Raw genomic sequence first — 15,791 nt, forward strand, 5'->3', positions numbered from 1 at the left:
ATGGGTGAATGACCATCACTAAGAGTGACTCGGTAGCACCACTACTGTCTGAGCTGACCGGGCCCTAAAGGGCATAGCTTCTAGACTGGATCTTTGGCAGGTGGTGAGGGAACCAACAAGAAGGAAAAACCTACTTGTCCTTGTCCTCACCAATGTACCTGTCACAAATGCATCTGTTCATGATCGTACCAGTAAGAGTGACCACTGGACAGCCCTTGTAGAGACAAAGTCCCATCTTCCCATTGAGGATGCCCTCTATTGTGTCATGTGGCACTACTACCATGCTAAATCGGATAGATTTTGAACAGATATAGCACTTGACTTGAGTGTGGCATCATGAAGCCCTGACAAAACTGGAGTCAATGAGAACTGGGGGAAACTCTCCATTGGCTGGAGTCACACTGAGCACAAAGGAAGAGAGTTGTGGTTGTTGGAGGTCAATCATCTCAGTCCTGGGACATTACTGCAAGAGTGTTAGTTGGTGTTCTAGGTCCGACCATTTTCAACTGCTTCATCAATGACGTCTTCTTCATAAGGTCAGAAGTGAGAATGTTGGCACTATGTTCATTCACATCTCATCAGATAATGAAGGTGTATGTGTCCATATGCATCAAGACCTGGACAACATTCAGGCTTGGGTTGATAAGTGGCAAGTAACATTCGTGCCACAGAGGTGCCAGGCAATGACCATCTTCAACAAGAGAGAATCTAACCGTCCCCTGTTGACATTCAATGGCGTTACCATCACTGAATTCCCCAGTATCAACATCCTGGAGGTTACCATTAACCAGAAACTGAAATAGATCAGCCATATAATCTCTGTGGTTACAAGAGCAGTTCAGAGGCTGGGAATTCTATGGCAAGTAACTCCCCTCCTGAGTCCCCAAAGCCTGTGTACCATCTACAAGGCGCGAGTCAACAGTTTGATGGAATACCCTCTGCTTGGATGAGTGCAGTTCCATCAACACGCTCGAAGCTTGGTGCCATTCAGGACGAAATAGCCCGCTTGCTTGGCACCTCATCCACCACCATAAACATTCACTCACTCCACCACCGATGCGCAGTGGCAGCAGAGTGTACCATTTACTGCAGCGAACAACTCACCAAGGCTCCTTCAACAGCACCTTCCAAACTGTACCTGATTATTGTCGTGTTTCATATCCACACAAGTTTTCCAGCAGGAGTCATTGAATGGTGGGGGATTCCCCTCGCAACATCAAAGTACACAGGATTTGAAATTAATTATAACAACCGTTCCTCATCCCCCATCCCACACCTCCAGTACTGCCCCATCACACATTAACTAACTCCACACAGACTGAGGATTGAAACTGACCTCCCAGGCCTTTGTGGTGCCATTCAATACTACACAGTGAACAGGAACCTCCGAGGTGCTGGATCCAGTTTTTTAAGGCTTCAATCTTTTACTGACACATGAACTGAATTGCAGGTTTATTTACTGAATTGTATATTCATTGTGTACTATTGGGTGCAGTGATCATAACTACAGTTGCCAAGCTACTTAACTTTTTTGTGTGTTAAATGTTCAATTTCAGAGGAAGCGATCCTACCCTTCGCAGGTAGAGTATAGTTCATCTATTTATTGCATGGATCAAGAGAAACAAATACTGTCTTGCAAATGGTGAATCACTAACCCAATTGGTGAGAAATTAGGGGGATGTGGAAACTGAGGCCTTGGATTGACTGTGCCATTGTTGAGCATAACTATTATCAGTCTTGAATGAAGTTGATTTTTATGGATTCAAACAGACCACATCTGTGACTGTAAACTAGTATAGCACGGGGTGGATATCGGAGCAATAGGTCAGAAGGTGAAAAGATTGAGGGAGAACTAGGCAATAGGGCCAGTATGACTCTGAGGAAGAGCAGACAGGGGCTTATTGCTGAAAACAGCAGGAATGGTGGCCTGCGGTGTGTATGTTTTAATGCAAGAAGTATAACAGGTAAGGCAGATGAATTTAGAGCTTGGATTAGTACTTGGAAATATGATGTTGTTGCCATTACAGAGACCTGGCTGAAGAAAGGTCAGGATTGGCAGCTAAACGTTCCAGGATTTAGATGTTTCAGGCGGGATAGAGTGGGAGGTAAAAGGGGTGATGGAGTTGCGCTACTGGTTAGGGAGAGCATCACAGCTGTACTGCAGGAGGACACCTCAGAGGGCAGCGAGGCTATATGGGTAGAGATAAGGAATAAGAAGGGTGCAGTCACAATGTTGGGGGTTTACTACAGGCCTCCCAACAGCCATGGAGAGATAGAGGAGCAGATAGGTAGACAGATTTTGGAAAAGAGTAAAAACAACAGGGTTGTTGTGATGGGAGACTTCAACTACCCCAATATTGACTGGGAGTCACTTAGTGCTAGGAGCTTAGATGGGGCAGAGTTTGTAAGGAGCATCCAGGAGGGCTTCTTAAAACAATATGTAGATTGTCCAACTAGGGAAGGGGCATACTGGAACGGTATTGGGGAATGAGCCCGGCCAGGTGGTAGAAGTTTCAGTAGGGGAGCATTTCGGGAACAGTGACCACAATTCAGTAAGTTTTAAAGTGCTGGTTGACAAGGATAACAGTGGACCTAGGGTGAATGTGCTAAATTGGGGGAAGGCTAATTATAACAATATTAGGCGGGAACTGAAGAACCTAGATTGGGGGCGGATGTTTGAGGGTAAATCAACATCTGACATGTGGGAGGCTTTCAAATGTCAGCTGAAAGGAATTCAGGACCGGCATGTTCCTGTGAGGAAGAAGGATAAATATGGCAAATTTCAGGAGCGTTGGATAACAACAGATATTGTAGGTCTCGCCAAAAAGAAAAAGGAGGCATTTGTTAGGGCTAGAAGGCTGGGAACGGACGAAGCCTGTGTGGAATATAAGGAAAGTAGGAAGGAACTTAAGTAAGGAGTCAGGAGGGCTAAAAGGGGTCATGAAAGGTTATTGGCAAATAGGGTTAAAGAAAATCCCAAGGCTTTTTACACGTACATAAAAAGCAAGAGGGTAGCCAGAGAAAGGTTGGCCCACTGAAAGTCAGGAGAGGGAATCTATGTGTGGACCCAGAGGAAATGGGCGAGGTACTAAATGAATACTTTGTATCAGTATTCACCAAAGAGGAGGAATTGGTGGATGTTGAGTCTGGAGAAGGGTGTGTAGATAGCCTGGGTCACATTGAGATCCAAAAAGACGAGGTGTTGGGCGGCTTGAAAAATATTACGGTGGATAATTCCCCAGGGCCTGATGGGATCTACCCCAGAATACTGAAGGAGGCAAGAGAGGAAATTGCTGAGGCCTTGACACAAATCTTTGGATCCTCACTGTCTTCAGGTGATGTCCCAGAGGACTGGAGAATAGCCAATGTTGTTTCTTTGTTTAAGAAGGGTAGCAAGGATAATCCAGGGAACAACAGGCCGGTGAACCTTACGTCAGTGGTAGGGAAATTACTGGAGAGAATTCTTCGAGACAGGATCTACTCCCATTTGGAAGCAAGTGGACATATTAGCGAGAGGCAGCACGGTTTTGTGAACATAGACATAGAACGATACAGCGCAGTACAGGCCCTTCGGCCCACGATGTTGCACTGAAACAAAAGCCATCTAACCTACACTATGCCATTATCATCCATATGCTTATCCAATAAACTTTTAAATGCCCTCAATGTTGGTGAGTTCACTACTATTGCAGGTAGGGCATTCCACGGCCTCACCACTCTTTGCGTAAAGAACCTACCTCTGACCTCTGTCCTATATCTATTACCCCTCAGTTTAAAGCTATGTCCCCTCGTGCCAGCCATTTCCATCCGCGGGAGAAGGCTCTCACTGTCCACCCTATCTAACCCCCTGATCATTTTGTATGCCTCTATTAAGTCTCCTCTTAACCTTCTTCTCTCCAACGAAAACAACCTCAATTCCATCAGCCTTTCCTCATAAGATTTTCCCTCCATACCAGGCAACATTCTGGTAAATCTCCTCTGCACCAGCTCCAAAGCCTCCACGTCCTTTCTATAATGCGGTGACCAGAACTGTACGCAATACTCCAAATGCGGACGTACCAGAGTTTTGTACAGCTGCAACATGACCTCATGACTCCGGAACTCAATCCCTCTACCAATAAAGGCCAACACTCCATAAGCCTTCTTCACAACCCTATCAACCTGGGTGGCATCTTTCAGGGATCTATGTACATGGACACCTAGATCCCTCTGCTCATCCACACTTCCAAGAACTTTACCATTAGCCAAATATTCCGCATTCCTGTTATTCCTTCCAAAGTGAATCACCTCACACTTCTCTACATTAAACTCCATTTGCCACCTCTCAGCCCAGCTCTGCAGCTTATCTATGTCCCTCTGTAACCTGCTATATCCTTCCACACTGTTGACAACACCACCGACTTTAGTGTTGTCTGCAAATTTACTCACCCACCCTTCTGCGCCTTCCTCTAGGTCATTGATAAAAATGACAAACAGCAACGGCCCCAGAACAGATCCTTGTGGTACGCCACTTGTAACTGAACTCCATTCTGAACATTTCCCATCAACCACCACCCTCTGTCTTCTTTCAGCTAGCCAATTTCTGATCCACATCTCTAAATCACCCTCAATCCCCAACCTACCGTGGGGAACCTTATCAAAACGCTTTACTGAAATCCATATACACCACATCAACTGCTCTACCCTCGTCTACCTGTTCAGTCACCTCAAAGAACTCGATAAGGTTTGTGAGGCATGACCTACCCTTCACAAAGCCATGCTGACTATCCCTGATCATATTATTCCTATCTAGATGATTATAAATCTTGTCTCTTATAATCCCCTCCAAGACTTTACCCACTACAGACGTGAGGCTCACCGGTCTATAGTTGCCGGGGTTGTCTCTGCTCCCCTTTTTGAACAAAGGGACCACATTTGCTATCCTCCAGTCCTCTGGCACTATTCCTGTAGCCAATGATGACATAAAAATCAAAGCCAAAGGTCCAGCAATCTCTTCCCTGGCCTCCCAGAGAATCCTAGGATAAATCCCATCAAGCCCCGGGGACTTATCTATTTTCAGCCTGTCCAGAATTGCCAACACCTCTTCCCTACATGAAGGGGAGGTTGTGTCTGACTAACTTGATAGAGCATTTTGAGGAGGTCACAAAGATGATTGATGCAGGTAGGGGAGTGGATGTTGTCTATATGGACTTCAGTAAGGCATTTGACAAGGTCCCTCAGACTGGTACAAAAGGTGAAGTCTCACGGGATCAGAGGTGAGCTGGCAAGATGGATACAGAACTGGCTAGGTCATAGAAGGCAGAGAGTAGCAATGGAAGGGTGCTTTTCTGATTGGAGGGCTGTGACTAATGGTGTACCGCAGGGATCAGTACTGGTACCGTTGCTGTTCGTAGTATATATAAATGATTTGGAGGAAAATGTAACTGGTCTGATTAGTAAGTTTGCAGACGACCAAAGGTTGGTGGAATTGCAGATAGCGATGCGGAATGTCAGAGTATACAGCAGGATTTCGATCATTTGGAGACTTGGGTGGAGAGATGGCAGATGGAGTTTAATCCGGACAAATGTGAGGTAATGCATTTTGGAAGGTCTAATACAGGTAGGGAATATACAGTGAATGGTAGAACCCTCAAGAGTATTGACAGTCAGAGAGATTTAGGTGTACAGATCCACAGGTCACTGAACGGGGCAACACAGGTGGAGAAGGTAGTCAAGAAGGCATACGGCATGCGTGCCTTCATTGGCCGGGGCATTGAGTATAAAAATTGGCAGGTCATGTTGCAGATGTATAGAACCTTAGTTAGGCCACACTTAGAGTATAGTGTTCAATTCTGGTCGCCACACTACCAGAAGGATGTGGAGGCTTTAGAGAGGGTGCAGAAGAGATTTACCAGAATGTTGCCTGGTATGGAGGGCATTAGCTATGAGGAGCGGTTGAATAAACTCGGTTTGTTCTCACTGGAACGAAGGAGGTTGAGGGGCGACCTGATAGAGGTCTACAAAATTATGAGGGGCATAGACAGAGTGGATAGTCAGAGACTTTTTCCCAGGGTAGAGAGGTCAATTACTAGGGGGCATAGGTTTAAGGTCCGAGGGGCAAGGTTTAGAGGAGATGCACAAGGCACGCTTTTTACACCGAGGGTAGTGGTGCCTGGAACTCGCTGCCGGAGGAGGTGGTGGAAGCAGGGCCGATAGTTACGCTTAAGGGGCATCTTGACAAATACATGAATAGGGTGGGAATAGAGGGATATAGACCCCGGAAGTGTAGTAGATTTTAGTTTAGATGTGCAGCATGGTCGGCGCAGGCTTGGAGGGCCGAAGGGCCTGTTCCTGTGCTGTAGTTTCTTTGTTCTATTACTTTCTCTTAACAAATATGAAAATAAATTAACAAAATAGCTGTTTGAGATTTATGTGTGTTTGTGTCACTAATTAAAGTAAAACTGCCCATAATTTGCCAATTTATTGACCGCTTGTTCAGACTAACAACCATTGTCGGGTAGCATAGAGGGAAATTAATTTGCGTTCTACCCATTTTAGACCCTGTTAAATTTTGTTCTTCCATCTCCATAACCTCCTATTACTCCGGGCAGTAAATGTATTATTGCTGCTTTATATAATGTCAGCATTAAAGATCCTTCACATAACATGTTTTCTTGCACAATATGAAGTTACAATTTGGTTAATTCTAACCTGGTTTGGATCAATCCCTCCCTACTTCTCTAAAGGGTACAAATTTTGATCTGCAAAATCTTATACCATGTGCCAAAATGTCAAGTGCATGCCTTCTGACGTTTGCAATGACATTCCTAAAATTCAACTGTTCTGCAACAATATTTGATCTGCAGTTTACAATTTGATTGTGAAAGAGTTTTTTTTAAAAGAAATCTCGATAAGTGACCTAACAGTGCTTCCCCATTTTAATAGTTCAGACTTTGTGTGACCCCAGGCACGAGGCGGGGAGGGTGGTGCGGGGAGGATGGTAGCTACTGAGCAATGGATGGAGGGTGGATGTAAAGGAAAAGGAAGTTCAGTGTGGTGGGAATTGTTTGGACTGCAGGTTTTTTTAAGGAGTTTGAAATATTCTGGGCAAGGTTCTTCATTTAGGAGACTGGGCGCGAACTAATGGCTGCGAGCCACCCAAACGGGAACGCGACGTAGCTGGTAGATGCTGGGTGAAGACTCCCGTGGGCTCCCCGGCAGCCAGTACGTCCCACGAGATTACCCGGACCTCACAAGGTGGCGCGATCAGGATCCCATCCACAATGTGCGTGACCAAACCACGCGCGCCTAAGTAGGTGTGAAACCTACTAAGGCGTACTCACCCGGGGTCTGATGGCCTCCCCAGGGAGTCCACAGCCGGGCACCATTCAGTACTGGTCCAAGGTGCCCAGATGGCACTGCAAAGCAGGCAGGGGCACTGCCAGGGTATCAATGCTGGAGTGCCCAGGTGGCGCTGCCAAAAGGGCACCATACCCATGACAGGAGGGAGGAGGAGGGTATGGAGGGTGGGGGGTGCGCAGGGTGGATATGAAGGGGCCTCTGGAAGGTTGGGGGGGTGAAGGATGGGGGGGTCATGGAAGGGGTGGCACAAAATGGGTGGGTAAGCCTGAGAAGGGGACGTCCTCAGGACTACAGAGCGGGGTGTTAGCTTTAAAAGCCTGTGATTTAGCCCTGTGCTAAACCAGCATGCCACTTGTTTTTCAGCAGGGGAGGCAACCCGCCAGCGGGATCTACAGGTCCCAGTGTTGTCAACCGGAAATGGCACCCCACATCACCAGTAAACCCATGCACCAGCATGGGGCTGGAATTTCCCACGGGTGTGAACAACCAGTAAATCCCGTCCTTAGAAACCTTCTGTTAGGTCATACCATATGTTCTCCCACCAGAGGAGAATTGCTATCAATTTACCTTCCCCTGTGAGCATAAATCGGGATGCAATTCAGTATCCCTTGCCATGCAAATTTATGCATGGCGAGGAATACGAGGGATTCCCAAGGGAATCTGTTGTCAGGCCGCCATAGGGAGAGTGAATTCCAATCACTATGTGCATTCCAATCACTCAAGCGTGTGATTGCAATGCACTTACCGCTTTTTGATGTGGTTGATGTTTGTAAACATTAGGGTTTCAGCACTTAGAGTCACTCATCCATGAAGGGAGATGAATGAATTAAAGCTGCAGCTATTTTGTGGAGACTGTCAATCACAGCCCACTACTAGAAATGAATGAATGGCTTGCAGCTAATGGATATGAGGGGTTTAAACACAGATCACAGCTGTTCTCCTTCCCGGAATGGACGCATGGAGCTTCCAGGTAAGTGTAACAACTGTAATTTCTTTCACTGCCCCTGTCTGGATTGCTCTGTAGCTTCTCAACATGGTTCACTTTTTATTTCTGGTAGGGGGTGTTCTGTGGAGTGGGGGGTGGGGTCCCTTTAATCAGGGGATCTCTGTGAGGGGGCCCTTTAGTTAGAGGGTCTCTGACATCTGGTGGTGGCATGTAGGTGGAGGTCGCAAGTTAGGTGGCTCCTGCTGGAGGCTTATGTCCAGTTTCAGGGGTAGTTATTGAATGAGCAAGTGTGGCAAGTTATAAGGAAGGTGCGAGATGTCAAAGACCTAGAAGAAGGGCATTGGAAACACGAGGACAACCGAAGTTCCACCGTCTGTTCAATTCCTGGCTTGGGTCACTGTCTTTGTGGTGTTTGCACGTTCTCCCCGTGCCTGTGTGGGTTTCCTCCGGGTGCTCCGGTTTGCTCCCACAAGTCCTGAAAGACGTGCTTATTAGGGTGAATTGGGCATTCTGAATTCTCCCTCTGTGTACCTGAACAGGCGCCGGAATGTGGCGACTAGAGGATTTTCACAGTAACTTAATTGCAGTGTTAATGTAAGCCTACTTGTGACACTAATAAAGATTATTATTATTAAGGTGTATTTGAGGATTTACTTTTTTGTGGTGGCAAAGGCGCTGTTGGCTGGGGTTAAGAGGTTGGAGTACTCAGCAATTGTTATTTTGGAACACCCTCCGTATTGGATGGATGTGGGTTTGGAGGTCCCAGAGACCGGGGTTGAAAATGGATGTGGGGTTATTAGTGGACCAGAGCTTCTGGGACAAGATTGGGAAGGTGATCAAACAGTATGTGGGGTTTAATTGCACGGGGGAGGTCTCGCGGTCGGTGGTTTGGGAGGTTCTGAAGGCGGTAGTGAGGTGGGAGGTGATCTTGTTTAAGGCTAAGATGGATAGGGAGGAGAGGGAGGAAAGCCAACGACTGATAAAGGAGATTTTGGAGGTGGATGGGAAGTATGCGGGGGACCTGGGCCCGGATCTCCTGGCAAAGAGGAAGGAGTTGTGGGCGAGGTTCAACTTATTGGATTGGATTGGATTTGTTTATTATCAACAGATCATTAAGTACATGGGAAGAAAAGGGAATAAAAGAAAATACATAATAGGGCAACTCAAGTTTCCCTAACCCTAACAAGGTATACAATGTAACTACATAACACCTGCATCAGATGTAGTGTTAATGAGGTCAATCCATAAGAGGGTCATTTAGGAGTCTGATAACAGCAGGGTAGAAGCTGTTTTTGAGACTGTTGGTGCGTGTTCTCAGATTTCTGTATCTCCTGCCCGATGGAAGAAGTTGGAAGAGTGAGTAAGCCGAGTGGGAGGGCCTTTGATTATCCTGCCCGCTTTCCCCAGGCAGCGGGAGGTTTGATGGAGTCAATGAATGGGAGGCAGGTTTGTGTGACGGACTGGCGAGGGAGTTGATGGTGGCTGTAGAGCAGATTAATAAAGTATTTGAGGAATTTTATAGGGACCTGTATAGGTTGGAGCCACTGGGGGAGGAGCTTAGGGGTGCCTTGCTGCAAACAATGGGACAGGCTTTGTTTTTGAAAACTCACCACTATTCTTAGAATTCCCCCTATACCAAAAAAGGCCGACATTCTAAATGGTGATCAGGGATTCTCATTCCCCGACTCCGTTGCAAGCTTCAGTGGGTGCTATTCAGGTCAAATTGTGTTTTCAAATTATCCCCCGGTATAACCCATACGTTCACCGAAGATTTAATCTACTTACCACTTAGTAGCATCGATCCTGGGTCCCGCATTGCTAAGTAAGTAAAGTAGACTTTGGAATAACCACTATTTCAGGTTAAATTAAGTTATTTTATTATTATATTTTTTCTTTTAAAAGCTGCAAATACTTTCTTTACTGAAAGGAAAAAAATCTTGCTTCTGGATCCTTCTGGTTGGTTGAAGGGACCTTCAGGCCCAACTTGACAAACAATCTTCTTTAAAGTCTGGTCTTCTTTAGATGTATTCGCTGATGAGTTCGGTTGCTGTGTCCTGTCTTTCCCATGTACTGAGCTGTGAGAGCTGACTCTGCTGGCTGTCTCTGAGCTGACTCTGAGCTGACTCTGCCTACTCTTTAAATTGTAGTCTTCCTTAGGTGTATTAGCTATTTTAGCTCGGCTGCTATGCCCTGTCCATTTCCCATGGTCGAGCTGACTTTAATCTGACTCTGAGCTGCTTGTTCCTTATCTGCTTCTCTCTCTCTCTCTCTGAGTTCTGGTTCTGGCTGCTGTTCCCTTTCTTCGGGTTTATATATTTTTCTAACAGTTATCTAGTTTTTATGACGTTATTGTAAAGTAACTCTTATTTAACTTTGATTGTAAAAAGTATCTGATCTAAACCTTCTAATCCAACTAAGTATTCATTTTGACATAACCTCATCTCATAGGTCTGATTACATTGTGTCCTTTGTGATATTCAAAAATGCTTTGACTTCAAGAGGTGTGAATTTTGGTTTGGTTCCTGTCATTTCTATAGTTTTATTTTCCAATTGTGTCCTCAGCTCATAATTTTGACTTTGATTTTGGCTTTGAATTATGTTTCTCCTAGACTGATAGTCTCCAGTTTTCTTTAATTTACCTGGTATTAGCAAAATGTCACACCTAGAATTCAACTGAACCTCATCCTTTTTTCCAGCTGCTAACTAAGATAGTTAATTTCAATGAAGGTGTGAGCCATTGTTTTTGGCTTCATTCAAAATCCTGTTTGTCTTGTTTGCTAAGCCTGCTTGACCAAGGATATCTGCATTTTACAATCCTTCCCTGGCAGCTGCTGTTAACCCTTTGTGGGAACTTTCCCTGTATCCTCACATGTTTCTCTCAGACCAGATATTGCCAGACTTCCATGTTTCAAATGACACATCTTTCCATATTTTCAATAACAGCTTCCATCTCATTGCTGTTAAATCAGGTCAAAGATCTGATGGAGTGTGGATTGTGTAGACCCATATCTCTGCTGAATGTGGATGCCAAGATACTGGCAAAGGTGTTGGCGTTAAGGTTGGAAGGATGTCTCCCGCAGGTGATTGGGGAGGACCAGATGGGGTTCGTAAAGGGAAGACCATTGTTCTTGAATGTGAGGAGGTTGTTGAATGTGGTTCTTTCACCGGCTGAGGAACGGGAGACTGTGGTGTTAGTGGCGTTGGACGTGGAGTAGGCGTTTGATGGAGTCGAGTAGAGTTATTTGATGGCAATACTGGAGAGATTTGGGATTGGGCCGAAGTTGTAGCGTGGGTGCAACGGCTGTATAAGGAGCCGATGGCAAGTGTGCGCACTAACAGCACGAATTCTGGGTATTTCGCACTGCATTGGGGTACGAGGTTTGCATTGGTTACAGAGCCCTTGGCCATTGCGCTGAGGAGCTTGGGATTGTGGAAGGGGATAGTGAGGGAGGGGGGTGGAGCATAAGAGTGTCCCTGTACGCCAATGATGTGCTACTATAATTTTGTAGCCGAGCACGTCAGTGGAGAATATAATGGAGCTGCTCCAGAGATTTGAGATGTTTTCGGGGTATAAACTGAATTTAAGGAAAAGCAAGCATTTTATGGTCTTCTCACCGGGAGTCAGAACGGGATGGGGGGTTGCCATTCCGCCTGGCGGTAACTCATATTCGGTATTTGGGGGTGCAGGTGGTGTGGGTTAGGGCAGAGCTTCGGAAGTTTAATTTCACTAGTTTGGTGGGGAGGGTGAAGGCTGATTTGCTGAGGTGTGATAATCTTCCTCTGTTGTTGGCGGGCCGTGTGCAGGCTGTTAAAATGAATGTTTTGCCACGATTCATGTTTTTGGTTCAATGCCTACTGGTCTTTTTGGCTTAGCCATTCTCTAGGGGCGGGTGGGCAGGCTGATCTCCACGTTAGTTTCGAGGGGGGAAGATGGCCAGGGTGATACTGTAGAGGACGGCAGACAGGGTTCCAGGCCTCCCAAACTCACTGTATTATTATTGGGCAGCGAATGCGGAGAAGACGTGCAGCTGGAGCAAGGTGGGGGGTGGAGGGGTGCTCTCTGGGTAAAGGTGGAGGTGGGCTCTTGTAGGGGGTCGGGTTTGCGAGCGCTGGCAAAGGTGTCACTCCCGATGGCCCCAGGGAAATATTCGGTGAATCCGGTGGTGGTGGCCGCGTTGAAGATTTGGAGGCAGTTTAGACAGCACTTTAAGCTGGGGGCCGGGTCTGGGGGGATGCTGATTAGGGTATCATAGGTTCGAGCCGGGGAGGATGGATGCGAGGTTTCGGGGATGGGACAGGAGGGGGTTAAGGAAATTAAGGATCTGTTCCTAGGAGGGCGATTTGCGAGTTTGGAGGAGTTGGGCGAGAAGTATGGGTTGGCGCTGGGGGAAGGTTTTAGGTACATTCGGGTGCGGGACTTTGCGAGTAAGGTTTTCCCGACCTTCCCGATAGCACCGGTTTCCTCGTTGCTGGAGGCAGTGCTATCTGTGAGGGGGTTGGAGGGGGGCTCGTCTCAGTGATTTATAGGAGGTTTCTGGAGGAGGTGCCCATGGAGGGGATTAAGACAAAGTGGGAGGAAGAGCTGGGGGGTCGCTGGAAGAGGGACTTCCAGCATAGGCAGCGAATGCGGAGTATGAAGTGCAGCAGAGGGTGAATGCATCAACTTCATGCAAGAGGTTGGGGGCTGATGCAGCTGAATGTAATGTACATGGCGCACCTCAAGGATGAGCCGGCTGTTCAAGGGGGTCGAGGATGTCTGCGAGCGATGTGGGAGGGGCCCTGCGGACCATGTTCGTATGTTTTGGTCCTGCCCGAAGCTGGAACGTTTTGGAGGGCGGTGTTTAGTGCAATTTGAGGGTTTTACATGTTTTTGACCCTGGAAACGGTGAAGTTTGCGTTGTGGGGGGGCGAATGAGGGGTTCTACAATTGTTGGGACTTGTTCATCGTGCACTTTTGGGAGTTGGTTACCGTTGACTGCAGAGGGAGCGGGTGGTTGGGGTTTTTTTTGTTTGTTTGGGGTTGTTTTATATTGTAAAAATGTTGAAAATACTGTTTAAAAAACAAAATAGTTGGAGGATCTCTGTGGGGTGGCCCTGTAGTCAGAGGGTGTCTGTCGGGGGAGGCCCTTTATTAGGGAGTCCCTATGGGGGGTTAGGGGTTCCTTTAGTTAGGGGGTCTCTGTGGGGATTCCAACAGTTAAGAGTCCCGGGGGGGAGGGTCTCCCTATTAAGGAGGTCTCTTGGGGATTCTCCTGTTTTGCGGATCACTGGGGGGGGGTAGGGGGGGTGCATCGGGGGGTGTGGGGGGGTGCATCGGGGGGGGGGGCGGGATCTGGTAAGGGAGGGGTGGACAGGTGGTGCATTGGAGGGGGCTGGCGCTTGGATGGACTTTGGGGACAACTCCCTTAAGGAGTTACCCCAAGGTCCACCATGCCAGGCTCACATTTGGTGAGACCTGTAGTAATCCCTGCCCACGTGATTCCCAGCCCAGGGGACTAGAGAATCACGGAGGGCCAGAGAATAGCGTGTTGGGCCTACTAAATGGATGCAAATGGATAATTAAGATGCACATTTACATCCTCCCGCTCGCGCACGGGTGCGAACCTTGATCCCGCTGTCAGCGGAGGGTCAGAGCATCACGTTCGGATCGGTGCCCGCCGATGCCCAGCTCCTATCCCGATTTTGTGATTTTCCGTAGCGCGGGGACCCCGCTTCTGGCGGCAGGCGGCTGAGAATCCGGTCCTCGGTTTTGCAATGTTGACTTTTTTTTGTTACATTGAGGTCTCGGGTTGTCTTTAAAGCTAAGGGCCGCTGTTTCATGCTCTAAGCTTTTTGATTTGATTCAAATTATTGTGTGTTAGAAGAAGAAATATTGCCTCATGTCAACATGTCACCAATTAAACAAGAGCAGGATAGCAAAGTGCGAACAGTGAACGTTATTCTGGCATTAAAACATTTTGTGACATTTTCTTCAGCAATCCGCCACTCTGATTACAATGTAGTTATTTGAAGCTAACATAAAAAGGGCTAAAGTTTTGTGTTTGCAATATGTACCTGACTGGTTCTTTTTGTTTGTCTAATCGGTAGGATGTCTATTCCAACCAGCACAATTCACTATGAGCTGAATCGACAGAGCAATGACCTCTTCATCACCAACAAGCAGTCACTTTTATGCCAGCGAATGGGAGTCATGGTTGCATTTGAGGCATTTGAAGATTTAGTTAAGTAAGCATTGTCTAAACCAAGAGTATGCAAGAGTTATTCCTGAATGTTTCCGTTTTTTTAATATTCTTTTACAGGATATGAGCATCATTGACAAGGCCAGCATTTGTTGCCCATCACTAATTGCCTTTTGAGAAGGTGGTGGTGAGCCACCTTCTTATACCACTGCAGTTCATATGGTGCAGACACACCTGCACTGCTGCTAGGAAGGGAATTCCAGGATTCTGGCCTCCGCAATAGTGAAGGAACAGCAATATAATTCCAAGTCAGATGGTGTGTGACTTGGAGAAAACTTGCATTTGTCCTGGATGGTGTTGAGCTTCTTGCGTGTTATTGAAGCTGCACCCACATAGAGAGTAGGCAGAATTTCCAGCCTCTGATCTGTTTTTGTAGCCAGAGTATCTGTAGCCTAGTCCAGTTCGGTTTCTCATCAATGGTAATCCACAGGATGTTGATAATGGGAGATTCAATGATGGTAATGCCACTGAATATCAAAGGAAGATAGTTGTATTCTCTTGTTGGAAATGCTCATTGCCTGGCAATTGTATGTGTGAATATTACTTTCCATTTATCAGCCCAGCCCAAGTCTTCTCTCAATTTGTTTCAAAACTAGAAGGAATTCTCCCAAAAAATGGCAATGCCATTTTGGGCAGGAATTGCAGGGCGATTTCAGTCAGGTGTTTGAGCATGATCCAGGTCACAATTCACCCAAACTTAGTCATTTTTTGGAACTTGGAGAGATTCTCACTGATATGTACCAAACCTTCTGGAGTGGGGAACGAAGGATGTTGGCAAGACCAGCTCCTCAGAGATATGGGGCGGGATTCTCCGCAATCGGCGCGATGTCCGCCGATCGATGCCAAAAACGGCGCGAATCAGTCCGGCATCGCGCCGCCCAAAGGTGCGGAATCCTCCGCATCTTGAGGGGCCGAGCCCTAACCTTGAGGGGCTAGGCCCGCGACGGACTGATTTCCACCCCGCCAGCTGGCGGGAAAGGCCTTTGGTGCCCTCCAGCTGGCGCGAAACTGACTTTGCCGTGCGGCGCATGCGCGGGAGCGTCAGCGGCCGCTCACGGCATCCCCGCGCATGAGCAGTGGAGGGGGGCTCTTCTGCCTCCACCACAGTGGAGACCATGGCGAAGGCGGAAGGAAAAGAGTGCCCCCATTGCACAGGCCCGCCCGCGGATCAGTGGGCCCCGACCGCGGACCAGGCCACCGTGGGGGCATCCCCCGGGGCCAGATCGCCCCGCGTCCCCCCAGGACCCCACAGCCTGCCCGCGCCG

The 15,791-nt window shown here is 47.4% G+C and overlaps 1 protein-coding gene across 1 annotated transcript in view; it reads left to right on the top strand.

Moving 5' to 3' along the window:
- LOC140407630 (acetyl-CoA carboxylase 1-like) overlaps positions 1 to 14,512 on the top strand; it is a gene marked incomplete at both ends in the record, with an annotated part of 30,513 nt that extends 16,001 nt beyond the window's left edge. Inside the window, 2 exons of the mRNA XM_072494969.1 lie at positions 1,557 to 1,580; positions 14,375 to 14,512. Coding sequence (XP_072351070.1) covers positions 1,557 to 1,580; positions 14,375 to 14,512 — 162 coding nt within the window. The remainder of the gene's footprint in view (positions 1 to 1,556; positions 1,581 to 14,374) is intronic.
- Positions 14,513 to 15,791: the final 1,279 nt, after the last annotated feature.

This window comes from Scyliorhinus torazame, unplaced genomic scaffold (genome assembly GCF_047496885.1).
Source record: "Scyliorhinus torazame isolate Kashiwa2021f unplaced genomic scaffold, sScyTor2.1 scaffold_1674, whole genome shotgun sequence".
Classification (NCBI taxonomy): domain Eukaryota; kingdom Metazoa; phylum Chordata; class Chondrichthyes; order Carcharhiniformes; family Scyliorhinidae; genus Scyliorhinus; species Scyliorhinus torazame.